The sequence below is a fragment of the Eleutherodactylus coqui genome, chromosome 3 (assembly GCF_035609145.1).
Source record: "Eleutherodactylus coqui strain aEleCoq1 chromosome 3, aEleCoq1.hap1, whole genome shotgun sequence".
Classification (NCBI taxonomy): domain Eukaryota; kingdom Metazoa; phylum Chordata; class Amphibia; order Anura; family Eleutherodactylidae; genus Eleutherodactylus; species Eleutherodactylus coqui.
The window spans coordinates 283,561,992-283,589,858 of NC_089839.1; the positions used below are offsets into that span (position 1 = coordinate 283,561,992).

Below are 27,867 nucleotides of genomic sequence, written 5' to 3' on the forward strand. Positions count from 1 at the left end.
AGGCCGTACAACAGGGCACTAAAGCCTCCATGCCCACCCGTATCACATCTTGTACCCTAGCTAGAGGGGTGCATCAGGGTCCTAGAGCCTGCCCACAAGGGGTCAGTGTTCTGCCTTTGCTCTGGTATTGTAACCATTACATATAACAATGTTACAATCCCGCCGACAGTTCCATTCCGCCCGACACCTCCTTCCCGGGGAGGGACGCTCGCTGTGACTACGGTCGCACACGGACAGGGCTGCCGCGTCCTCCAGCACAGTGACGGCTCCGATGCGCTCAGCCCCGTCCTCCTCCCGCCCGGTCACTGAGAGCCGCCTCCATCCGGCTCACATCACTTCCCCTGGACGCCTCTGCTGTGTGTGCGGTCCGTGCTCCGCTCTCCCGGTAACATGCAGCCTGGTGACAGCCGCTGTCCGGTGCTGTGTGCCGGCGTCCTCCTCCTGGCTCTCGGGGCAGCGCTGATCTCCGCTGAAGGACTGGGCCGCGGTAATGTGACTGCGGGGCTCCTCTGTGTGCTGCAGGGACGACCCTCCGCTGTGCTGGCCGCTCACTCCGGTCACTCCTGCGGCCACATGCTTCTAAAGTTTGCTTGTTTTCCTGGGAGCTTCTGTTGCTGGCCAGGAGTCTTGGGGGGCAGAGCAGGGGTCCTGGGTGTCACTAGGGGGGCTGACTGGGGGCCCTGGGTGTCACTGGGGGTAGGTTCTGGCTTTAACTAGGGGGTTGACACAAGCTTTTGGGTGTCACTGGGGGGGGGGGGGCTGACCGGCGGTCCCTGGTGTCACTGGGGGGGGGGGGGGGGGGGGGCTGACCGGCGGTCCCTGGTGTCACTGGGGGGGGGGGGGGGGGGCTGACCGGCGGTCCCTGGTGTCACTGGGGGGGGGGGGCTGACCGGCGGTCCCTGGTGTCACTGGGGGGGGCTGACCGGCGGTCCCTGGTGTCACTGGGGGGGGCTGACCGGCGGTCCCTGGTGTCACTGGGGGGGCTGACCGGCGGTCCCTGGTGTCACTGGGGGGGCTGACCGGCGGTCCCTGGTGTCACTGGGGGGGCTGAGGTCCCTGGTGTCACTGCGGGGGCTGAGGTCCCTGGTGTCACTGCGGGGGCTGAGGTCCCTGGTGTCACTGCGGGGGCTGACCGGCTGTCACTGCAGGGGGTTGACGGGCGGTCCCGGGTGTCACTGCAGGGGGTTGACGGGCGGTCCCGGGTGTCACTGCAGGGGGTTGACGGGCGGTCCCGGGTGTCACTGCGGGGGCTGACCGGCGGTCCCTGGTGTCACTGCGGAGGCTGAGGTCCCTGGTGTCACTGCGGGGGCTGACCTGCTGTCACTGCGGGGGGTTGACGGTCGGTCCCGGGTGACACTGCGGGGGGTTGACGGGCGGTCCCGGGTGACACTGCGGGGAGTTGACGGGCGGTGTCACTGCGGGGGGTTGACGGGCGGTGTCACTGCGGGGGGTTGACGGGCGGTGTCACTGCGGGGTGCGGGGGGTTGACGGGCGGTGTCACTGCGGGGGGTTGACGGGCGGTCCCGGGTGTCACTGCGGGGGGTTGACGGGCGGTCCCGGGTGTCACTGCGGGGGGTTGACGGGCGGTCCCGGGTGTCACTGCGGGGGGTTGACGGGCGGTCCCGGGTGTCGCTGCGGGGTGCTAATGGGGAGCCTGGGGTGTCACTGGGTTGTAAGGGGTCCTGGGTATCACTGGGGGGCTCACCAGGGGTCCTAGGTATCATTGTGGGGGCCTAATGGAGTTTTCTACGTGTCAATGGGGTAACTAACAGGGTGTCATGTATGTCGCTGGGTTCAGCTGACCAGGGGTCCTAGGTGTCACCGCAAGGTATGGGCTAACCAGGGGGTCCTCAGTGGAAAGTGCTGAGTGTCACTGGGGAGGGAGGCCTGACCCAGGGTCTTGGGTATCATTGGGGAGGGGGGCTGATGGGGAGTTCTGGACGTCACTGGTGTGGGGGAACAGGTTGTCTGGGGGGTTCTGGGGGATTTGCTATTCAAGGTATCCAGGATGTGGGAGGGTGGGCCGGTTAGCCGACCAGGGGGTCCCCGGTGTCACTGGGAGGGATAACCAGAGAATCCTGAGTGCTATTTGGGGGGGAAGCAGGTGTTATGGGGTTGGCTGACAGGGAGTCCTGGTTATCCTAGGGTGGGCTGATGGGGAGTTTTGGGTGGAACTATGGCCAGCAGGGTGTTACTTCAGGCACTTCAGCAGACAAAGTATCCCGGTTTGGCATCTTGCCCTCCAGGATTCAAGGTTGACTGGCGCTCACCAGAGAGGAAAGTTACCGAGAGTCACAAGTTCTCAGTTATAATTGCAGCTTATTACATTTTGGGTAGCGCCATGGCTAATCGGGGTCTGAGAGGTCTGCCATGGGTAAAGTGTAACTGAAATGTGACCTTAAACTGAATGCAATAGATCTCACCATAAGGACTTACTTAGACGTCCATATTTCTCATCCGTGTATTTCACAGACAGCAAACTGACCCGTTATCACCTGTGAGGACGTTCCCCCGGACCAATGATCCATGTGATAAAAACCACCGCATTTCCTAATCTGGTCCATATAACAGACAAGAATAATAGGGCACGTAATCTGTCCCTGCAGATCAGACTGCACACGGACAGCTTCACCCCCGCGCCGACGCAGATGTGGAACCAACCTTACTTACAACTCAAAACTAGCATTGTGTGAAATATATAATGATTGATATTTACTGCTGGTTTCTATACACCGGTATACCAGACTCACCGGTTCCTTATTGCCTGTATTGCCTTACTCTTAAGGTGACATTTATTTTTGCAATTGCCTTTTAGGGTTTGGTGATCACATCCACTGGAGAACTTTGGAAGATGGGAAGCAAGAGGCAGCCAGCAGGTAATGACCATGTAGGTCGCTAGTGAAATTGTAAGTTGTTCTAAGGCCCTATTCACACGGTGGAATTAGCCGTGGAATCCGTGTCAATTTCTCTTCCTGTTCATTTGAATACCAAATAACCTTTGTGGAAAAAAATAAGCGGTATGGCCGCCTGCAGACGGGCGGAAATTCCGCGGCGGGATTTCCCGCGGGATTTCTGCCCCTGGAAGCCTGCATAGGATTGCATTAACAAAGGCAATCCTATGCAGACGGCCACGCGAATCTTGTGCGGCAAACAAACCGCAGCATGCCCTACTTCTGTGCGGGCACAGGAACTTCACTCACCGGCTCCGCTCTGCGCATGCGCCGGCACATGAAAGAGCCGGGGCGCGGGTGAGTATGCGCTGCTCTCTGCAGGCGCTCGGGTCGGGTCCCGCTGCAAGAATTCTCGCTGCCGGATCCGACCCGGCCGTCTGCAGGCGGCCTATGTCTCTTCTTGACACCGGATCTGTATCAGTTCATACACGCCCCATTGAGTGGAGCTCATCTGTGTGCGGATACATGGCCGCTGTCAATGCAAATCTGAGGCTCCGGATTTCTTCTGCGGGTTATGTGGCAGAACCTGAAATGGATTTACCTTGTAAAGATATCCTTATTGTATCGTATCATATACTTTTTCTGTTTTGCATGTAGCCTGCTCCGTTTTCTATAGTACAGGTCAGCTAATCCTTTCTTCATTGTTGCAGTGGCTTACCAATAATGCTTGTGATCCATAAAACCTGGTGTGGAGCGTGCAAAGGTAACCAAACTTGCTTTTTTTTCTTATTGAAAGCCCAGGTTTATGCTTCAGTTCACCTGAATGCACAAGGATGCATCCTATAGCGAGAACTATTAGAAGCCGTAAAGCCCTGAACCCTCCAAGCCATGGCCAAACGATTTCTCGCTCCATCTAAGAGCACCCTAACACAGGGGCGTAGCTAAAGGCTCAAGGGCCCGGGTGTAAAAGTTTATCTTGGGGCCCCCCAACGTCTCTTAACCCTTAACGCAGAGGCGTGACGTGAAGCTTCTGGGCCCCAATGCAAAACCTGTAATGGGGTCCCCAACTATAATGCTTTATTCATAGTACTGGGTTCCCTATATGGAGAAGAGAGGCCTTATGGGCCCGGGTGCAACCGCATCCCCCTATAGTAACGCCAATGTCCTAACACATACTTCCTGAAGTTCCATGTGTGGAAGGGGCAGGTGACAACAAGTTTGTACAGCAAACACTGCTTTTTTTTCTCTTAAAAGGGTTACACCGCGGTCACAAGTTATATCCTATCCATAGGACAGGGGATAACTTGCTGATCGGTGTGGGTTTCACCGCCGAGGATGGGGGTTTCATGTACCCCGTTCTCACTACAGGCTAACTGCACCCCCCACAATGTGGAGGAGACTAAATGGAGTTCTTGTTGCGCAAGTATGCTGACGCTGAGTTTACTTTCAGTGGTACTGCGGACCTAGCACAGCGACAAGCGCTCGGGTATTTTTATCAGCCACATCAAAATGAATAGAGTGCCGACCGTGCATGCTTGGCTAGTGCTCCATTTATTCTATCATCAATGAGGGGTGGGAAATGACCCCCGCAATGAGAAGCAGAGGGGGAAACTAGACCTTCATTGTCGAGATTGGGCTGGGTCTCAGCAGTGAGACCCCAACCAATTAGCAAGTTATTCTCTATTCTGTGGATTGGGGATTACTTATGATCTTAATACAAGCCCTTTAAATAAGGGATGCCAATAAATGGTTCAAGAGGTATTCCAGCGAAAACTTTTTTAGTAGATAACGTATGATCAGTGTTGGTCCCGCTCATTGCTGGAATTGTGGACCCAAATCTTTGTGGGACAATACTTTGACATTGGCGGTTTGAAGAGGGTATGTATAATAAAGCCAGATACCCTATTAGGCCGCCTGCAGACGGGCGGCGAGGATTCTTGCCGCGGGACCCGACCCGAGCGCCTGCAGGGACCAGCGCGTACTCACCCGCGCCCGCCGGCTTCGGCTGTTTGATGTGCCGGCTTGCTGGGCAGCCTGCGCATGCGCAGACCAGAGCCGGTGGTGGGTGAGTGACATTTCTGCGAGCCCCGCACAGAAATAGAGTATGCAGCGATTTGTTTGCGCGGCCAAATCGCAGCCGTCTGCATAGGATTGCGTTTGTTAAGGCAATCCTATGCTGGCTTCCAGCAGCAGAAATTCCGCGGGAAATCCCACCGCGGAATTTCCGCTCGTGTGCAGGTGGCCTTAGAAAGTGAGCCAGATACAAAGGAGCTCAGGACAGGAGCACCACAGGGCATGCTTTATGAACCATGGATGATCATTAGAAGTAGAAAAAGGTCTTCCCGTCGAGAAATAAAGTTCAAGAAACTTTATTCAAATTGCAAGTAAAATCCATGCTTATTTTAAAACCAAACGGACCGATAGGACACAGAGATTAACCCTTCAAATACCTGCGTGATATATTGATTACACATTAGTCACAATTTCATAACGAGTTGACTGTATGTTATCATTCTCCTACGAATTAAAGGTTTTTTTTCCACTTTTAGCTGTTTTCAGACAGCTCCTTACATTGCATAGGAGCTCGGATTGATACTGCAGGCTGAATCCTATTGAAATGAATGGGACCCAGCCTGCAGTACCAACCTGAGCCACTGCATAATGTACAGAGCTGTCAGAAAGGAGCTAGGAGTGAGGGAATCGTTTTGAGGATTACATCGCAACAATCTTGACGATAATATCATAAAGATAGTTTCAAATTCATAGCATTCGGGATTTTGGTATTGCAAAACAGAGTCCAATAAGCCGTGGGGGGGGATACAGTTTGTGTTTCCAGTCTCTTCCTCTCTGGGGTTTATTAACTATAAAACAAAAAAGACTTTGTATCCTGTGTGTGTATAAAATGCTGTGTTTCTCCTCATGCTTGTGGCATATTTCTCAATATGTACGGTAAAGGCCCTTTTACACACAGATAATCCTTCAGACTGAAAGATTTAGCAGTCTATTTACATAGTGTTAATGGCTATTGACACTTTACCGTCTTCATTTGCATTTAGAAGGGCCTGCACCAGTTGTTTGCAGAGCCCAGCCTGTGTTTAAACACACGCTAAGCTGTGCAAACAGCTACCTGCAGATTCCTTCCTTCTCTCGGTGGCTGCAGGCAGATTGCATTGTTGTCCTTTCCCTTGTTTAGTGTAAGAATGCCGTGGGGAGAACAGCCTGCAGTCTATTGAAAGATAAATGTGTTTGCTTTATGTCTCAGTGGCTGAACGATGGATTTTAATTAACCTGAAATCATCGTTCAAATGAAAAGTGCAAGGTGCCCCCTTTTACATTCAACGATTATCGCTCATTTTCAGCCGTTTAAACGAATTTTGAGTGATAATCGTTGCGTGTAAAAGGGCCTGAAGAAAGGTGTTCGGATATTCTGCTTTTCAGCATGTGGGATGTCCATCCAATGTATGCTGTAGTACAAATAGTGCATTGTATGCAATATACGACACGCTTTGTTCTGCAATGGATAAATGAATTAAATTGTAATTTCTTTACCAGAATATGTGGAAATAGATGTAGAATGATTTGCAGCGTACTTACAAACTGTGCATTGAAAAAGCCCTCGTTCAGCAAGCCTTATACATCCATCACTATGAATAGTATGTAATCTGTCATATTTATGTAAAATGGGTAAATGTTTGAAAAATTACTTTAAATATGAGAATAATCACACAATGATGGAGAAAAAAAACAGCACAGGTCTTTTATTTTTACATTTGGGAATTTGGTACTCTTTGTAGCACCCATAGTTCATATTGTCTAGCTCTGCATCTAGTATGTAGATCCTCCATAGGCTTATGTTAGTCCCTTATGTCAGAGCATGCGTACTTCACTCTAGTAAACTTCCCCACTGGTATAGATGTTCTTGTCTGCCTAGTGTGGCTTCATATGGTATGTGATATGTTGTTGATTGGAAGAGGTTTTCTATATGGCCTTATGCACACGGCCATGACGGGCTCTGCAAGTGGAATACCTCAGCGGAGTCCGTCACGGCGCCCCCCTCATAGCCCCCATACTTACCTCCGGATCCATTGCCCAAAGTCCCGCATGATGCTCTGGCCCGCATGCGCAGTACAGCGCATTACGCACCAGCAGTGTCATATGGCGCGCTGGCGGTATCACATGACCCGCCGGCGGTGTCATATGCTGCGGTGGGCGGGGTGCGTATTCACACTATACTTCCGCTGTGCTACAGCAGATGGGTGGCTTCCATTGACTACAATGGAAGCTGTCCGCACGTATACCCGCAGCAGAGTACATGCTGTGGGTAATTTCATGCTACGGAATTCCGCGGTGGAATTCCGCAGCGTGTACATTAAGCTATTAGGTTCAATAGAATGTTGACAAAATGCAAAAAACTCCAGTATGGACGCTTCATCATGATGCCACACAAGAAGCAGGTCATCGATGAAGCATCATACCCCATGATATTCGGATGTAAAGGATTTCTAGATGAAAATCTATATTTCTCCTCCCAGTAAACCATAACTGAATTGGCCAGAGAAGCTGAATATTTAGACCCCATAAGGGCTCCCTGGATCTGTAGGTAAAAAACGTCAATTCTGAAATAGTTATGTTCAAGTAAAAATAAAACCGCCATCGTAATGTAATCACAAGTGTCCTTCCTGGACTCGCTGCATCTATGTAAAGAAGGTTGTAAAGCTTGAAATGCTACATTGTGTACAAGAATACAATGCCGTTACATCCAATGGGATCCATGTGAACCACCCGCTCTATTGAAACTGAGAAAATGTCTGAAGGACACCTTCTATTCCTGCCTGTTACCACTTCAGCCAGGAATGTTTCCAGCAATTGAGGACTAGATGATCAAGGTAAGCATATATTAGGCAATGCGGATGAGAGGTTTATTCTATAAACTATAACACGGCTTGTTTTGCTTCTTAACCCACTCCTATAATAAACGTTATATTTATTCCTGATCAATATATACAATGTTCATGGCAGCGAACCCACTGGATACTCGATTAGACCTAATTGCAGATACCATTACCTCCAGCATGAATGCATCTCAGGAGTTAAATCAAATTGAAGCCCGTTTAACCAAATTAACACAAGTCCTTGGTTCTCCAACAGTAGCAACCTCTTCCGTTTAGTCGTTCCTGACCCTCGTTGACCTTGAAGGCGAGCACCTTCCATGTTTTGCACTGCTTTCAGTTGTGTGATATCCATTGCAGTATCAGCTTTGACAGTATCAGTTATCAGGCTTTTTGGCGCCGGGTCTTCTTTTGCCACTGATCTGTCCAAGCATTATAGATTTTTCTAGCAACTTTGCTCGCATTACATGGCCAAAATTGTCGTCGGGTCGGGTCCTCCCGTGAGGCCGAGCCCGGCCGCCGGGTCCTCCCGTGAGGCCGAGCCCGGCCGCCGGGTCCTCCCGTGAGGCCGAGCCCGGCCGCCGGGTCCTCCCGTGAGGCCGAGCCCGGCCGCCGGGTCCTCCCGTGAGGCCGAGCCCGGCCGCCGGGTCCTCCCGTGAGGCCGAGCCCGGCCGCCGGGTCCTCCCGTGAGGCCGAGCCCGGCCGCCGGGTCCTCCCGTGAGGCCGAGCCCGGCCGCCGGGTCCTCCCGTGAGGCCGAGCCCGGCCATCCAGTGATATATCGGGTCTTATACGATTCGGGACTTCTTTGTTTGTTACTCTCGCCAGCACCACAGCTTCAACACATCAACCCTCCTCCTTTCAACTTTTCTCACAGTCCAGCTTTCACATCCATACATGGCTATGGGGAAAACAGTGGCTTGCACTATCCTGCATTTAGTTGCTAAGCTGATATCCCTACTTTTCTAGATTCTGTCCATGTTTAGTATTGCTCTTCGCCCCAATGCTATCCTACGTTTTATCTCTGGCATAGATTCTCCATTTTGGTGAATTTTCGAACCAAGGAAGATGAAGTCTCGCACGCATTCTACTATTGTCGATTTTTGTATGAATTTGGCCAATTTTTTTTTTTTTTAGTCAGAAATGTTGTTGTCTTTAACTTCGGGTAGAGGCCCTTTTTTTTCACTTTCAGTTTTAATCTTGCGTATCAGCTGCTTCATTCCAGATTCTGATTTGTGTCATCTGCGTAATGGAGATTGCTGATGTTTCTGCCACCTTTTTTCACCCCGGTCTTCAATTCCTTCCGCGTGTAGGTCAAACAAGAATGGTGAGAGGATGCAGCCGTGTTGGTTGCCTTTGCTGATCCCAAACCTGTGTCCCCATGCTGTGTTCTCACAGTGGCTTCCTGATTATAAAATGATTTTATAAGTTTGACTGGATGTGCCGATACACCCAGCTCTTGTAGGGCGTTCCATAGCTTGTCATGGTTGACGCAGTAAAAGGCCTTGATGACTCCATAATGAAGGGCTCCAAGACCACAGGCTCCACCTCATGCAATGGTCCATCTATGTGGTTGCAGGCATATAGCTCATCTGTGTATTCCCTACACCTATCCTTGATACTCTGTCATTCAGTTCCTTCTCATTTTTGCACGCCATGAAAAGTTTTCAGGCCATCTTGACCTGTGAGAATAGGTCTCGGTTGTGGCCTTTTATGGCTTTTGCTTCAAATTGCTTGGAACGCTTATTCCAGCCCATCTCCTTGTTGTTCACTGAAAATCGGCATTTGGTTGCCGAACTTTGTTGCCGGACGCCTTTGCTGCCCTTCTTTTATCAGCTATTCTGAGGGTTTGCTCGGCCAACCAATAGCGTTGTTTTTCCTGCTTCTTATAGGTGAGATGCTTACTGGCTGTTTCCATAACTGTGGACTGTATATCGTGCCATAGTCTTCTGGATACTTTTCTGATGTGGCAAGCAGTTTGTATCTGTTTGCTACCTCAATAGTGTATGATTGGGGGATTTTAGAGGTGTCGAATTCTCTCAATGGAGCGCGTTTGTTAATGCTACAGAATTTAATCTTGATCTCAGCTGAAAGGAGTTCATGATGAGTGCCAAAGTGCCGGGAAAGGTTATTATTGCAACAGCGGAACTTCACTAACGATGATTACTCAGGATGTAATCAATCTGATTTTGATGGAGGCCATTGGGAGATTCCACGTGTACAGCCAGCGTTTGGGTTGCATAAACTATTTGTTTGCTGTCCTGAGCTCAAAAAACGTATTACTGAACGTAGAACTTGGTGGGGCTACAGTACTTAGAAAATGCATGTAGATTGCCACATGATCTGTTTTTTTCTATTTAAGGATAATCCCTATACCTTGAAATTTGTGGGTACTTTTTCCCATAACAAAGTACATTTTTTTAGTTCTAATCTTAATAGGGGACACTGCATCCAGTAAGGTTTTATCTACCATCTATAGAAAACCTCTTAATCCCCATTTGCATGCAATTATTATCGCTCAAAATTAGTTCAAAAGCCGTTGTTTGAGCAATAATCGTTGTGTGTCACTCTTCAGCTGAAAAATGATTTTTAGGTAAGCATAAAATCCGTAGTTCAGCCAGAGAGTTGATAGCAGGGACCGCATGCTATGTTTTCTACGGGAGCAGCTGATTACATTGTATTCAGCTTGCAGCTCAGTGGCAGAACAAAGGAACTGTATGCAGAGAACAGACCACCTGCTGTTCTCTGCATACAGTCCCTGGAGGCTAATTTACATGAAAGTAATAAGCTGCTATTAAGCATTAGTGCCTATTAGCAGCTTATGCAAAATGATCGCTCAAACTGTCATTCTCCCTATTTTTTTTAACGCGTTTTCAGCAAACATCTTTGCGTGTAAATGGGCCTTAACAGTCAACAATATATTGCATACCACATTGTATTTCCACATATTCTGGTAAAGAGGGTTGCAATTCATTTATCAGTTGCAGAACAGAGCATACATTGCAATCAACGCAAAATCTGTTTGTTTGTCGTATACAAATCCACAGTTGTGGTCCGATTTGAGGCGAGAAATAAAACTCGAGATTCCCCGTCGGGGAGATTGAAAAACATGTTTTAGGGTTCTAAAATGCACAATTTTCGAGAAAAATTTATTTTAACATCGGAAGCAGAACCGATCATAAGAAATCTCCCTACTTCCACTTCCCCCACCCAGCATCCAATGCACCTCGCTCTTTACATATCGGACAGTTAACAGTTTTTCCTTCCAGTCTTCCTCCATAACTTTTAAAGCCCACTTTTCAGTAGCCAATCCCTGCGCTACTAGCGCCGTGCAACGCTCATGTATATCCCCCACGTTATAATATAACATTTTGTGTATATCCCGCATGCTGAAAACCAGAATATCAGAACACCTTCCTTGTAGATCTAGAAATAGACCCAATCATCAGGGGCAGCGCGTCCTTCTATACACACACATACACAGGAAACAAACCCTGAGAGGAAGAGACTCGAAATACAAGTTGTACCCCCACTTCCACCCGAGGCTTTGCCATTCCAGAGTACCTAATGGTGTGAATATGAACCAAGATTTATGATATTTTTATTAAGATGGTTGTGGTATAATTTTCAGGACTATGACAACTACTGTGAATTTGGTAAAAAACTGTGACTAATTACGTCGGTATTTGAAGGGTTAATCTCTGTATCCTATTGGTCCATTTGGTTTTATGTCTATGTTCATGCAAGGTTGGGTCTACAGTGTGGGACTTGGATTTTACTTGTAATTCGAATTAAGTTTCTTGGATTTTATTCCTCGACTGGAGCACCTTTTTGTACTTCTTCTGCCTGTTACCACTTGAGGCAGCGTTTTGTTTTTTTTCTTTTTCGTTTTTAATTATCTTTTTTCCAGTGAGTGTGGACTGTATTATTAAAGTAAACATATGTATATCAGGTGATACAGGTAGGAGGTCTCTTCTGTAAACCACGGATGACCATTACCGTGTTTCTCCCGAAAATAGGTCCTACCCTGATAGTAAGACCTATCGGGTTTTCAGGGGAGGCTTGAAATATAAGACCTTCCTTGAAAAAAGGACCTAGCTCAGGTGCCCCAAAAATAAAAAAAATTAATACTCACCTGGTCCGCGGCGTCCGGATGGTCTCCGGCGGCGCTGCAGAAAATGACTGAGTCCTCCCCGTCTGCCTGCTCAACTTCTGCTGGTGATGGGGCTTTGAATACCCTGCCTCCAGCAGAGCGAGCCCTGTGATTGGCTAATCTTAGCGCCATCTGCCAATCACAGCCATTCAGTGGATGACATCACTAAATGACTGTGATTGGCTCATCAAGCGCCGGCTGTGATTGGCTGCTGGCGCTGTGATTAGCCAATCACAGCGCTTGCTTTGCTGGAGGCAGGGTATTCAAAGCCCCATCACCAGCAGAAGCTGAGCAGGCAGACGGGGAGGACACTTGCCGCAGCGTCGCCGTAGACCATCAGGACGCCGCGGACCAGCTAAGTATAAGCCCTTCCCCGAAAATAAGACACTGTGCTCTTTTGGGGGCAAACAATATTATAAGACAGTGTCTTATTTTCAGGTAAGCACGGTAGTTTCAATAGACAAATAGTCACATTTTGTCTTTCCCAACAAGCATGTGGGACAAAAGACAAAAGGCATTATTGTGGTTCCTATGCCTTTAATAGTTAAACATGGGCGGGGCTTTCTCTGCCAAGACCATCCAATCGGACCCCCATTTCTATAGCCAAAATATGAAATGGGTTGCTTAGTAAAGAAAAAAAAAATTACTTGAATCACATTGTCTGATTCTGTGTAATTGTCCTTTTAAATAATGATCTATACAATCGGGAAATTTTTTTCAACTGTAACATTTAAGGTGGGAAAATTACACATAAATTCCTCCTCTAAAATCCCTGTAATTTTCTCGTGGGTTTTCACGTGGATCCGCGTGCAGAATTTTAACGTGGAGAATCTTGTTTCTTTTTTTTTTTGTTTTTTTTTCTGTTACTTTCCGATGCAGAAAAGATATTTTCTACATCAAAATTTCGCATGCAGATTTTGCCCATTGACAGAAAAAAAGTCCACATGCAGAGCCGTGCGAAAACCCGCGCCAAAAAGATGCAAATCTTAGAGCCGGAATTCACATGCAATTTTTTTTCCACTGTGACTTCTGCTGTGTAAACATACTCTTATTGTCTTTCTCATGCAGCACTGAAACCCAAGTTTTCGCAGTCCAAGGAGATCTCTGAACTCTCTCATAACTTCATCATGGTGAATGTGGAGGTAGGTGTGCTGCACACAAGATTTTGGCATCCATCCAATTTATAAGCCTATGTGAACTCGCATACTACTTGGCAGAGAGAGGCAAATTCCTTAAATTCATTCACTGCCAAGTACTTGAGTCATAATTTAAAGGGCTTGTCCCATCAGCACGTCCCCGGTCTATGGACCCTATAAGTACATATGGATATCCTAAAAGGGGCTTCCCTCTTTATGAGCCAAAGTGAAAAACTCTGTTGGACTCTGCATGTCCATATTTTACATACAGTAGATCTACAAACGATTGAAACGATCAGATCTATTCCTTGTAATGGCCACTGATCACTGCAATGTCTCTCCTATTAAACGGGTTGTTTTATAATGAGCCCCTTTAAATGAGTTCTCTGTCTGGAGAGTATAGTTGTTAGAAGAGTATTTTGCTTAGAAGCTGAGACCAAGTACTGCGACCACCCGAGATCTGCTGTAATCTGTAGACAAACCTGTGGTAAGTGTTCAGTTTCCCTTCAGCGCCTCCACAGGGAAAATGAAGCATTACACCACGTCTATTTAACTCAATGGGTTCTCTGTGTAATATAAGACAGGATGGGTCCTCCAGAGCAAAAGATGCTCTTTATAACTATTCTCTAAAACCACAGCAAGGGAAATATACAGACAAAAAAAATCACAGAAAGTGCCCATACTTCCTGATATACTGTTACAAGGGGGCAAGAATATACACCACTTTAACCCCAACATGCAGACAAGCCAGAATGCTAAATGGCGGAGCTCACGTATTTTGGCCAAAATATCAGCTAATGCTTTGCATTTATCAGGTTTTGAATGATGGAGGAGCCCAAGGTGCCATTGCCTGTGTGGTTCACCTTTGGGGTGCAGGGCAGCCTGCTGGTTTCAAATATGGCATCACTAATAGGTTGTAAGTAGAGATGAGCGAGCGTACTCGGAAAAGCACTACTCGCTCGAGTAATGTGCTTTATCCGAGTATCGCTGTGCTCGTCCCTGAAGATTCGGGTGCCGCTGCGGCTGACAGGTGAGTCGCAGCGGGGAGCAGGGGAGAGAGGGAGAGAAAGATCTTACCTCCGTTCCTCCCCGCTCTCCCCTGCAGCTCCCCGCTCCGTGCCGGCACCCGAATCTTCAGGGACGAGCACAGCGATACTCGGATAAAGCAAATTACTCGAGCGAGTAGTGCTTTTCCGAGTACGCTCGCTCATCTCTACTTGTAAGCTTGCATGGTGCACTACAAGTATCATGTGGTCTACACTCTGTATCCACTCTTCTATGCAGAAATAAACACTAAGCAGCCGTCCCCCCTCAATATTTAGGAGGGTTTGTGAGTGAGTGGCTGACTCATCAGTGTCTTCACATGTGTGTTTCGCTCCTCCGAAACATGGCTGTCTGCATGTTGGGGGTAAAGTGGTGTATATATACCTGCCCTCTTGTATCAGTAAGTATGGCTGCCTTCTGTGATTTATTTGTCTTTATACAGTGGTCCAGCAAAATTAGAGGGGGCATTCACACTTTCGTTAGGGCTGTCAGTTACCGCTATAATTCCATCTCCGTCCCTCTTTTCGAGCAGAGAAGTGGAATTAAAATGGAAATAAACATTTCTGTTTTATCTTCCTTGTTGATTCATTGATTTCAGTGGGTTTAATAAAAAAAAAAAAAACAGCTTTCAGTTTGCTTCTGTTAAGTTTCCTTTCTCTTGATGGAATAAATGGCGCAGTCTGAGTTAGTATGTTGAAATAATCTCCATGGAAAACTGGAAATTGGTTCTGAAGGTTCAGAAATCTCAACTTTCCAAGCAAAGTTTGGATTTGTATCCTTCGCAACCACAGGACATCGACTGCAAATCGCGTCCTATGAGGAGCAATTAAAGGGTCTGGGAATGTTTAGCTTGCAAAAAAGAAGGCTGAAAGGAGACTTAACAGCTGTCTACAAATATCTGAAGGGCTGTCACAGTGCAGAGGGATCAGCTCTATTCTCATCTGCACAAGGAAAGACTAGAAGCAATGGAATGAAACTGAAAGGGAGGAGACGCAGATTAGATATTAGACAGTGAGGAGATGAATGAGTGGAATAGGTTGCCACAGGAGGTGGTGAGTTCTCCTTCAATGGAAGTGTTCAAACAAAGGCTGGACAAATATATATCTGGGATGATTTAGTGATCCTGCATTGAGCAGGGGGTTGGACCGGATGACTCCAGAGGTCCCTCTGGAGCAGTAAGGGGCTAAAGAACTCGAGTGTAAAATGGCAAAACAAATTATTACTCATCTTACCATCCCCAGTCCCTTGCTGAACTCTAATTTTTCCTGCTCCAGCCATAGAATGACATCACTACTGCAGTGGTCACATGTTGAGTCCTTTAAGAACAATCCATTTAAAGTTAATGGGGTTTTCCAGGTAGGATATTATTGATGACCTATCCTCAGGATTGGTGATCAATGGTTGATCGGCTGGGGTCCGTCACTCGAGACTGATCAGCTGATTGTGCGCAGACAGTGCTGCAAATACACAGAAGTCTGAGCGGAAGCCTTTGCTCCAACATCTGTGAAGTGGCCGGTGATTATAACTGCAAGTGCAGCTCTCATTGAACTCAATGCAAGCCATGCCTGCAGTTACAAGCGCCGACCACTTCACAGAGGAGCTGTCAGTGGGTGCACAATCAGCTGATTTGGTTGGGGTCCCAAGCGACAGACCCCAGCCGATCAACTACTGTTGACCTACCCTGAGGATTGGTCATCAATAGTATTCTACCTGCAAAACCCCTTTTAATTTGCACTAAACACATCAATTTCATTTTCATTCTTTTTACATAGGATGAAGAGGAGCCAAAGGATGAAGGCTTCAGCCCCGATGGTGCATACATTCCTAGAATTCTCTTCCTGGGTGAGTGGAGTGTAAAAGACTGACTTTTCAGCACAAGTTAGTCGGTTTGTCTGACATACAGAATATCGTAGAGCATTCCAGCCTGCTAACTTCTGGAGCCATATACGCAAAGAACTACAGCTTTTACACTTCTTATATTGCAGATCCCAGCGGACAAGTCAGGCCTGAAATCATAAACTCCAAAGGGAACCCCAGTTACAAGTATTTCTACAACACAGCAGAACAAGGTAAGTGAGGAGCCGCTGCTATGTATTAGCATCAATGGATACAAGTTAACCCTATAGAGATAATGTTGGCTCAAACTTATGCTGCCCTATCTAATAACTCATTAATCATAGAATGATTCATAGAATGGTAGAGTTGGAAGGGACCTCCACAGTTCTCAGGTCCAACGGCCTGCAGTATCACTAAATTATCCCAGGCAGTCTCTGTTTGAAGGTTTCCATTTGAAGGAGAACTCGCCACCTCCCGTGGTGACCTGTTCCACTCATTGATCACCCTTACTGTCTAATATCTAATCTGTGTCTCCTCCCTTTCAGTTTCATCCCATTGCTTCTAGTCTTTCCTTGTGCAAATGAGAATAGGGCTGATCCCTTACACTGTGGCAGCCCTTCAGATATTTGTAGATATAGGCGTGCCACGATGCTGAGCTAGTGATTCTTTTGCAGTGACTTGCCTCTGAGTGCTGTTCTCCTCTAGGCAAGGGAGGGCTCCAAAGAGTTGAGGCTGTACAGACATACTTCCTAGCATTTTGGATACTGTTCAGCATCAATTTCAGCCAAGAACATAACCTGGTGATTGAGTGACATGTGCTGTAGGCATGCATTGGATAGATAGAATATAGCGTTTACATAGAGAAGGTTCTGTCACATTGTGAAGAGTGTAGACACGCAGCTAAACCTACTCTATATATGATAATGATGCTGGATTTCAGGAAGTACTATAGATGATGGAAAATCATTAGAAAGAGCAGTTGCATCAGAATGTAGTTTTACGTTCCAAAGAAAATGCAAAAAACTACAATACTAGAAAATTTAAAAAAGGCTCTACTAAATCTTTACTTCTCTCTTATTTGGGCTTTGTTCTCTCTGTCATGGTTTAACCCTTTCCAACCCAATTTCCCTGCCACCCACACACTCCCCAGTTCTTATTACAGCTCTTTCTTGGGTGGGAAAGAGTGTTGTGGATTCCTTGGAATTACTCAACAGAAACACATAAAAATGATGTTGTGATGATTTTATTAGCAATTTTTTTGAAAATTTAAATGTAGGTTTTTGGTGCTTCACATCAGGAAGGTGATTTGTAATAATCCTGTAAATATATATCAATTCTTTATTTATAAATTTTGGGGTGGATACAGAAAGAAAAGAGGGAAGTTTACTTATCCAGTTCAACACTGCATAAGCTTCCTAACGACGGGTCATTCTCTCGCTTGTAAGGAGAATGGGAAGGGGAAGAGGAGGGGAGGAAAGAGGAAAAAAAAAAGATTTTTGCTACCTGACTATATACAGCATAGATATACTTTCTATTACAATTTAATAATCCTGTAATTCTATGTATATGAATAGAACATAGATTTATATAATATGACTCAAGTCATTTCTAATTTCTCTAACGATGAATGGATGTTACAGTATGCAGGACAGAGCTTCAATGATTAAGCGCTGTCCTGCATACTGTAACATACATAAGCAAACCTGCCTCTGATATCGGAGCACTGTCCTGTGTACTGATAGAAATGTGTCGGACCTCACCCGACACTCGAGCTACGCAAGAAAATCTTAAATCCAACACTGGATTGGAAAGGGTTAAGATTATGACGAAGCAATGACCTCTATGTTGAATCTTTTTTTTTTCTTTCAAATGGATATCAGCAAATCCTAATAGAACTCATTAACTTTAATGGAATCTGTCGGAATCCAGTATTTTCGACAGAAAGAATAATGCTGCAGAGTGCTGTTCTTGCCATCAAAAAACTCAACGACTGCATTACCACTAGTATGAACAGATCCTTGTCTATATATATATATATAATATATATATGTATATTCCTGACTTAATTTCAAGCATATTAACATTTGAAACTTTTAGGCATAGACATGGGGCTTTCAGAGATTTAAATGGAACCTTTAACTAGGTTTATGCTGCCTGAACCATGGGCAGTATGAATTACGGACAGGCCCCCATATTACAAATTACAAAGTCAGCACTTCTAACAAATTAATTGTGAAGCTGCACATAAACCATAGCTGCAGCAAATACAGTAACAGAAACACACGCTTCAACACTTCTATCCATTTAATAGCTCAATAAAATTGCACGTTTGTTTATAGAAGCATAAAAATGTAAGGTTCTTAGCACGCATTTTCTCAAAATATGTGGGCCCATATGCAGTGTCCAGGCAAATCTTATAGGATGGGTTCCTAACTCTAAAAGGCAACTCTTTTAGGCCAAAGGCCTCCAAATGAATTTGGGGAATGCAGCATACCTAGCTATATGCTCTCAATAAGACACTTGTGACAGATTGATGAATGGAGTACAAGACAAAAGTGAAGGCAGACACTCCTACAAAAATGCAACTGCAACAAGAAAACAGGTCAGCACATCTAAAGGCCCATTTAGACACAACGATTATCGCAAGGTAATCGAGGAAGACAAGCGGGGCCACTTGTCTTCTGCATCCAGCTGTTCCCCTCTTGGAGGACTCTGAGCTGAAAATTCAGAAGACAAGCGGGACAGCTTGCGTTCTGCATCCAGCTGTTCCCCGCTCTGGGCACCCGGCTGTTATACAGCTAAGTGCTTCGAGTGGAGGATGCAGAAGACAAGCGGGGTGGCCCCACTTGCCTTCTGCATCTAGCTGTTCCCCACTCAGTGCTGGGCTGTAAAACAGCTGTGCAGCTGTGTTCTTCATACCCAGCCTGTTTTCAGCATCAGCTGTATCCCGCTGCACAATGTCAGGCTTTGAGCCATTTTTGAGTGAAAATCGTTGTCTAAATCGGCTTTTACCGTACATGTGCCCATCTTTCACTGTTCGGCCAAACGATTGTTTTCTGTTCTGCTTGAAAACCGTCCTTCAGCAGAACACCTGATAATCAGGACTGCACGCTGTGTTCTGCCTGCGGAGAGCTGATAACAGCTGGTAACATTGTTATAGCTGTTCTCAGTTCTCAGCACCAGCAGAACAGCTGATTAGCAGGACCGCATGCTATGTCTGGTGTCTGAATTCTCCAGGGGAAGACTATGGTTGAACAATGGAGCTGAGTTCTGTAACAGCTCCCAGAAGCTCACTTGCATGCAAATGAAGCTAATAAAGTACTAATAGCAATTTGTGCTTTTAGTACTTTATGCAAAACGATCGACTGATCTTTCAATCTTTTGAAAGATATCTGTGTGTGTAAATGGGCCTTAACAAATAACTTAAAAGTGAAGATGCCTACATTACAAGGACGTACGCCTATGCAGAAATGCTGCGGTAGCTCATAAAAAACATGCTTAAGGGCGCATTCACATATCGCTTTATTGCTGCAGATTCTGCTACAAACCTGTTGCAGATTTTCCCCTTTCAAGTTAAATTCAATTGAAATGGTGAAACCTACTGCACATCAGTGATGTGTGAACGCACCCTTCAATAACCCCTGGGAATGGGCAGTAGAATCACTGGGGTAGAGCCCCCTCAGCTTCCACCCACACTGATCAGTTAGAGTCACGAGTCTATCCTTGTTTCTGACTTCTCAATTCAGCCGATTTGGCCAGTGGGGGCACAACTGTGACTCGTCGTCCGATTTCCGGTAGCGTTTTAAAGTATGTTGTTTCTGAAAAGCTGCAGTGTTTTGAGAATAAAACCTACATCCCTGTAATGTGGGCGCTTGGGCTGCTTGAACCTAGTCAAATGTTTCCTTTAACTACTGGAATTCCTACAATCAAAATCGGCGCTCTCGTTTGTGAGCCATCGAGTATTGAGACTCAATCCCATTCAAATGCAATGTACTGCGTCTAAAATATATGTAGTACTCATGATCAATGGTGGATTGATGCTAGGGATATGCCATTGATGTGAAATCTCAGAAAATCCCTTTAATATACCTACAGGGGGTGGACAAAAATATGGAAACGCCGTAGGAAATGCATGCCTTAAATTACATGGGATTATAAATCCTATTTCAATAAGACATGTAGAGACCGATTTTTTTAAGTGGAGGTATTGTGACACAGAAGCTGCCGGGCAGAAGTTTACATTTCCTCGAGCAACAAGGTTCCATTGATCAGGGGTTTGAACCACTCAGCTGCTGTTACCAGCTGGCTCCCAAAACCACCCAGAGCAGGGAAAGAGGTGAAGTAAACACAAATTTGGCGAGAAATCTCTCAGCCAACCAGTAATCAAAAGTTAACGCATATTTTCTGATTGATCTGATCTTAACCGCCCTTTTTTTTACTTTTTTTTCGTGCTTCTTTCAGTGGTCGATGGAATGAAGGAAGCTCAGGAGAAACTCACTGGAAATTACGTCAAGAAACAGATTGAAGATGAGTTATAACCTCTAGATTTCCCATCTTAAACTTTTCCACACCCCTGAGCAGCGCACATACCAGAGGACACTGGAATGTAAACCCTGGGCGCCCCCTTTCTGTGCAATTCCCTAAAAAATATTTTTCACACTTTTTTCCGTAGACAACCTCACAAATCACATATATAACCTTCCGATTCCTCAGTATTTGCAGTGCATCCTCAGAAGCTGTGATCTTAGGGACCGATTTATAAACCTGATGTGTTCTTTGAGACTTTTATCTCTCCTGCATTCATATACTGCATTTAATGATATTTATTGCTTTTCATCTTTAACCAGTTCTGTGCCTGGTTAAATGCCGCTTGGCCGATTTTTCTTGGCCTTTTGTTTACAAAAGGTTTTGTTACTAGTCAGTCCGCTTTAAATACCGTGTGGGATACGGCTCCGTTTTTTGAGATGCCTGAGGTTGTAGGGTTTTACCCGCTAATTTCACTATAGCCAGGTTCACATGGCTGTAATCTGGAAGTATTTTATACTGCCCCGTTTGTGGTTCTGCATATGTCTCATATGCCGAGACTAAGTTCGTATTCAGTTATCCGCGTGCATGTTGTGCCTATCCGTGTGCTACCTGTTACATTGCATATGCTGTTCTCATCCGTGGCAATGGCCGAGAATAGAACAGGCAGCAATTTTTAATTATTTTTTCCCCATAAGTCCTTGTGAAAGAACATTCATGAGAACAGCCATCTGTGGAAATTCACATACAACCAATGGCCCATATATACAGCCATCTGAATGAGCCATAAAGACGACCGTTAATAACGCCTAAGGGCTTATCCACACCAGCGATTTTTCACATCCGTGTGCTTGTCAATATTTGGAACTGATCTAACACAGACAATGTAGGCATATAGGTTTTTTGTTTTTTTTTTTTCATACTTACTGTAAAAACAAAAGTACAGCCTATCCTATTCTGGTCCAACTTTTTGGATGACAATCATCCATTTATGTCATTGGGTGTCCAAAAAAAGAAAAGGCGCACACGTGGGCACATCTGTTTGTGCTGTTTTCTACTGATCATTGATAAGCAATTTTAGAAAAAAATTGGGTCTCCTTCAGGTTTTTTTTGTTTCTTGCATAGAAAAACAAAATTGGTCAATTTTTCATGCACCGAAATCAGACTTGTGAATAAGACCTAAACCTTATATGCATTAGGGCACAAAAGGCTTCTTGGCCTTTTTTTCCTCATTCTCCATCTTTAAAGGGTGTATTCACACGGGCGAGTGCAATGTAGGTTGGTGAAAATCTGACCGAGTTCCGTGTGTTTTTTTTTTTTGTTTTTTTTTTAATGCGTGTGCAATGTGTTTTGTGATTAAAAATAAAAAATAAATTTCGCACGAGGTTCCGAAGCAAAACGCTTGAAAAATGCATTGCATCCCATGCAAATCACTTGTCCTATGAGTGCAATGCATTTTTTAGGTCTTGCTACTATTTTTCCAACTCGCACGATGGCTCAGAGATACAAATCACTCATGTGAATTAAAACACTGAAATGAATGGGTCCTTTTTACATGAGCTTTCTGTCCATCACATCACATTCGGACGGCACTCGAGAGTCTGTGTGAATTACAGCCTTAGGGCTCATTCACATGGACGCATTTGCGCTCCGAATTACGCTCGTAATACGGAGAGCTTAAGCCCCGTTGATTTGCATTGAAGCATTCAGGCATTTTTTTCATAAGTGTGAAAAACGCAATGAATACGCACACAATACGCAGGAAATCCGCAAAGTTTTGGTCTATGAAAACTCTGGAAATTTCATGCATATGCCCGTGTGAATCAGTCTTTAGTCTGCGTTCTCACAATAAACTCATGGACCAGGTTTTTCGAGCAAATAGAATGCAGATTTTTTTATACACAGAAGTTAAAAGGGTCGTCCAGGATTCAAAAAAGGGCCTCTATCCTTTGCACAAGCAGCGCCCCTTTTGTTGATGGATTGTGTAGGTAATGCAGTTTAACCACTATGGACCTGAGAATAAGGTACAATACCAGTCTCCGCCCATGAGCAAGAATGGCGGTTGCTGGAAATAAAGCAGGTCCCTTTTAGGAATCGTGACAACCCCTTTAACAAACCCTAACTCGTGGTACTATACTCTGCTGCTGAATGTTTAACGACGAGCCTTAGATTACATGGGGGCATTTATTTAGACTTCACTCATTGATTCTGATGCCACCATCTTGGTATCATTACCACTTCTGTGGCAGCCTTTGGGTAGTTAAAAAAAAAACCCTAAATCTGATAACTTGTCTTCAGGGGTCTCGAAAACAAATCGCTAAACTGTGCAGACTTTGACTCCGACACTTACAACCCCGGAACTGACCATTTTTTAAAGTGGGTTTTCTGGTTCTTTAAATTTGATGTTCTTGTCTTAGAATAGGCCATCGATATTAGACTGGTGGGGTTCTGTACTCCCTTTGATCAGGTGTTTGAAGGGGTTGCGGCAGTACAATCGGCACTCATCCTGTGTGTTGTTTCCACTGCTTCATACAGCACAGATCCATACTTTTAGTAGCATCTCATGACTGGTGTCACTCCTAAGGGTTGTTCATCAAGTTTATAGAACCGGAAAAGCCTATAATGTGTAACTAAACTTTTTAAAAAACTTTTGAAGGTTTATAAGGACAGGTCCAAAGTTTTTATCAGTGGGGTTCCGGGTGCTGATATCCCCAGCCAATCGTTAAAATGTACAGGCAAAAGCACACAGCTGAGTACTGTGCCCAATGCGCTGTCATTGCGACCCGTGTATAGACTCCAAAAACTTTCTATGGAGCACCATTGCAAGCCGTGCTGGAAATAACCAAACAGGCACAGCACTTAAATGAGAGCTTTTGCCCTTTTCGTTTTACTGTTTGGCGGGGGTCTCAGCACCCAGATCCCCACCAATCAAAAGTTCCGACATGTCAAAAGTTTTCAAAAAGTTTAGTTGCCTTTTTTAAGTTTACAGTACTTCAAGTTTAGGACCAGTTGGTAGTTCTGACTCACACAGACTGCCTGCAGTAAAAATTGGACCTAATCTTTGGAAACTCCTATACAGACAAGTGAATACATCACCTATAGCAACTAATAAGTTAATTTTGGGTTGTTGTGTGGTGTTTTGTAAAGCGTGCACTAAGAAAATGGCATCTAGAATGTAGTTGCTGTAAGCAACTGATTCATTTTCTACCAGTGCTTAAAATAGTATTTAGGTAACTTTATAACTTGCAGTACTTATTTCCTCCTGTAGGTGGCATTGAGAGCATTAGAAAACATTTCTTAAAGGAAAATTCAACTTTTGAATGACAACTTAAAAAAAAATTGCAAATTTTAAAATCAACATAAAATGTTGGGAGTGACTTTATGAATAATTTTTGGTACTTTCTTTGTACTGATTTTAAGGTACATGAAGTTTGTATTTAATGAGTAGCTATCATGATGGGAAGCAGTTATACAGTACTTTTGTCAGATCTAGAGGGGAAGGAGTTGAAAGGATTGTGCAGGATTGGGGTGAGTTCCTTGAACTGAATGGATGTCATCTGCTATACCACAACTAGCCTATGGGCAGGGGTGGCGCTGTTAGAAAGCAGCCATGTTTTACGAATTCTGTACAACCTCTTTGAAATAAATGGACCAGGAATTTTTTCAGCAATAATACTAATGACACTACTGACTAATTTTCATATATAGATACATAATATCCAGCCTGATGGCCAGTATCAGTATAATGCCACTGTAAAAATGTATATGTGGCAAATCCAAGTATTGTAACATTTATAATAATCTTAAAGGTATACCAACGGGTAATATATTTTTACATTTGTAAAATACTCTATTTTATTCTTTCAGTGTTCGAAAAACGCCAAGGATTACTATATACTATAGACCTCGCCATTGACCTCAGATTTTATGATGCAGATACGACACTCTGGGATAATTTCTTTGCTCTTCATGTAGATACAATAGTGTCAGCCGTTTTTTTTTATATTATAAAATGTAGTTTATTGCCTTGCTAAGTTTAATGGGATTGTCCGGGACTTTGGGTATTTTTTCTATTGATGACCTATCCTTAGGTCTACCAATCGGATCCCTAACGATTAGCTAATTCCTGGCACCCCTGTCAATGTGGTCAACACTGGGAGTCGGTGAGTCTGTCAACATTGTAGCTGCCCGGTTTGGTACTGGAAGCTTTGCTTGCAATGCCAACTTGGGCCACCCCTCTACGGACAGTGTGATCTGCTTCCTGTGCTCTTTGTACTGATGGCGGCACCAGGAATTGGCTTGATCATTTACTGATGATCTATTATGAGGGTAGGTCATCAATAGAAAAAATATCTAAGGTCGCAGGCAACCTCTTTAGTGACCTTATTAAGGCTTTAGGGCTGCCATTGCAGGATATATTAGACACCAATTCTCCATCTTCCAAAGAAGTTTATATACGAAGTGGACTTCAGTGTACCTGTTAGGGCATGCTGAAAGTTGTAGTTCACAAACCGCTGTAGAGCCACTGGTTGCAGACTGATGAACTAAAGTGTTAATGCCAGACCTTTACGTATATTGTAACATTCACAAATCATTGTCAAATAGCGTAATTAATGCATGCAAGCTATTGGCTAAATGTATTTTTAACTGTGGGTAATACAGTAATGTAACCCATGGAAACCAATCATAATAGGCAGACGCCAGAGGAAGATTCAATTAATTATCAGCCTAATTATATTTTAACCCACAATGCAATACAGTTGGATAGAAGAATATCCCACTGTCCAGTATATTTTTATTCTCCTTTTGTAAGGGTCTGCCTGCCCCCATAAGGGTGCCTACCCACTAGCGGTTTTTTTCCCTGCGAAATTCGCAGCATTTTTTTCTCTGCAGGGGTCTATGGGACCTGTAATGTTAAAATCGCGATCGTGCAAATATAAAATTTTGACAAGGCCTGTCTGCGTCTCCTTTGTTACTTACCAGGCATAGCTTCGTACTTTTGGCAGAAGTGGTTTCGAAAAAGGTAAAATTTGCAGTTTGGTTAAAAGCTGCCAAGAATATTTGCATGCATTGCCTATCCACATAAAGCTGATCACATGACCAACTGCTTTGTCCACCAATCCATAAACATGCATGATCAGCTCCACTGAGCATATACATTTACTGCCATAGGGGCGGTGTGAATAACCCCATAGAGGGAGGAGGGATAAGCGACACAGACTACTCTGTAATAACTATCTACCAGGGGGACCAAAAGATTGATAATGTTAAATTCCAGTGTGCCTAAAGGTCATTTTTTACATGGGCCATTATTGGACCCAAACAGTCCTCTGAACGCTCATTGCCCCGACAATCGGGCCATGTAAAGGGACCAACGATCAGGCAATGAACAAGTAAATGTGTATTTACAGCATAAAAATGCTCACTGATTGGTGTGTGAACAAGGAGATGTACAGTCAGCCCATGGGAGCGAATGATCATGATAGAGGTCGTTCGTCTCTATAACTAGTCTAATGGAACATTAAACAAGTGCTGATCAGCACTATCTGCTTTAGAAATATCCGGTATAGATCAAGTGTGGTCTTCTCAAAGAGTCTTTTGGAGATATTTCACTGTCTATTGTAAAGTGAGTCAATTATTCAAAGGGGTTTCCAGGCGAAAGGATAAGTCCTAGAGATGAGTGAACCTACTCGGTTCAGGTGTTTTTGAACTCAAGCTTTTTCCGAGTAACTCACTACTCGGACGAAAAGATTCAGGGGGCGGCGTGGTGGAGCGGGGGATAGCAGTGGGGAACAAGGGGGAGCTCTCTCTCCCCCGGCGCCCCCCCGAATCTTTTCGTCCGAGTAGTGAGTTACTCGGAAAAATCGAGTTCAAAAACACCTGAACCGAGTAGATTCGCTCATCTCTAATAAGTCCCCAATAGATCTGAGTGGGTCCACCACCCGGGACCTGCAACCAATAGGGAATTAATGAGGAGGTGTGGACGGCTGGGACTCTCGAAATGCCATCCGTAGCGCAGTGCCCTGGTTGGGTAGTGCATTACAGTGAATAGGAGAGAGCTGCACTATGAAACCGGGTCAGAGCACTATGGATAGCGTTTTGCAGAAATATGGCTGTCTACAGCTCCCTCTCATCAGGTGATCGTCCGGGATCCCGGGCAGCGGACCACTTTGATTTCTTGGTGACCTATCCTGAGGATAGTTCACCAATAGTTTTCCTTCGAAAAAGTCCTTTTAGTATACTTTGCTATTCAGTACCTCCTAAAAGCCCATTTAGACACAACGATTAGTGCTCAAAATTTGCTCAAAAGCCATCTTTTGAGCAATAATCATTCCGTCTAAATGCGCTGCCATCTTGTACTGTTCGTGCACTAGTCGTTCATCACTCATTTCTAGCAGGCTAGAAACCAAGGATGACTGTTAGCAGCGCCGCAGGCTGATATCTCAATGGGCGGCACTGATGGCATTCTTTCAGCTGATATCCCGCTGGGACTTCTAGGCGGGATACCAGGTGAAAGCTCTGAGAACAAGGGAGCTGTCGGCGCTCCTGCTGTTTCTCGGAGCTAGCAGCTCAGCGGGACACCCAGAGAACAAAGCAGCTGTTTGCATATACAAAATAGCTGCTTTGCTCTCCGAGGTAACAGCAGTGTCCCGCTCTGCCTGCATAACTCTTTAGGTAGCTAATTAGCTACTTAAGACTTATGCAAAGATGATCGTTCGCTCAAAAATCGCTCAAACTACAGTTTGAGTGACATTTTTGATCATCTCTCAGTCTGAATGCACCTTAAGTTTCAAGATTTTTGCTTACTGAATGGAAACATTCCTGCTTAGGTTTACAAGCTGAAAATCTTATGTTGTTCTACCTACTTTCACACAGCTGCAGACTTGTTACAATGTATGAATAGAGGGAAGAGTATAGTCATAGATGGCAGTAATAATATGGCAGAAAGTTGCGCTATTATCGCCCCTCAGAAAGACCCCGGAGGAAGTCCAGGTGTTTGCCCGAAGATTTTATAGCTGTTATGTGCTCACGGTTACAGGTTTTCTATTCCTAACTGCATGGGAATGTTTTTGCAGAGTTTTTTGCAGTGCGGTAATGGTGCAGCTTTCTCCCTGGAGCCCTTTAGCAATCCTGACGGAGCCTCAAGGCTGCCCTAATTTTTTGTTCCTTTTGGCTATAATTCTCCTTTACGTTTTTGGTGCTGGTTAGAACAGTTCACTATACAATCTAGAGGAAGCTGGTCGATGACCAGTATATTTATCACCCTGTGTGGGAGGTTTGGTTCTTGCATGTTGGTTTCTGTTGTTTTCCGTTCTCATTTAAGAGCTTCATATACGTTTTGTAATGTTTGATTATTAAAAAAAAAAAAATTGAAATAAAGTTTTGATTAATAAGA

The 27,867-nt window shown here is 45.0% G+C and overlaps 1 protein-coding gene across 1 annotated transcript; it reads left to right on the forward strand.

The window, feature by feature from the left end:
• The first annotated feature begins 191 nt into the window (after window positions 1–191).
• TXNDC12 (thioredoxin domain containing 12) lies at window positions 192–27,867 on the forward strand. Its single transcript, XM_066597599.1, has 7 exons — window positions 192–487; window positions 2,816–2,876; window positions 3,602–3,654; window positions 13,000–13,073; window positions 15,884–15,953; window positions 16,097–16,180; window positions 20,409–27,867. The coding sequence occupies exons 1-7, from the start codon at window positions 391–393 to the stop codon at window positions 20,483–20,485; spliced, it is 516 nt and encodes a 171-aa protein (XP_066453696.1). The 5' UTR covers window positions 192–390; the 3' UTR covers window positions 20,486–27,867.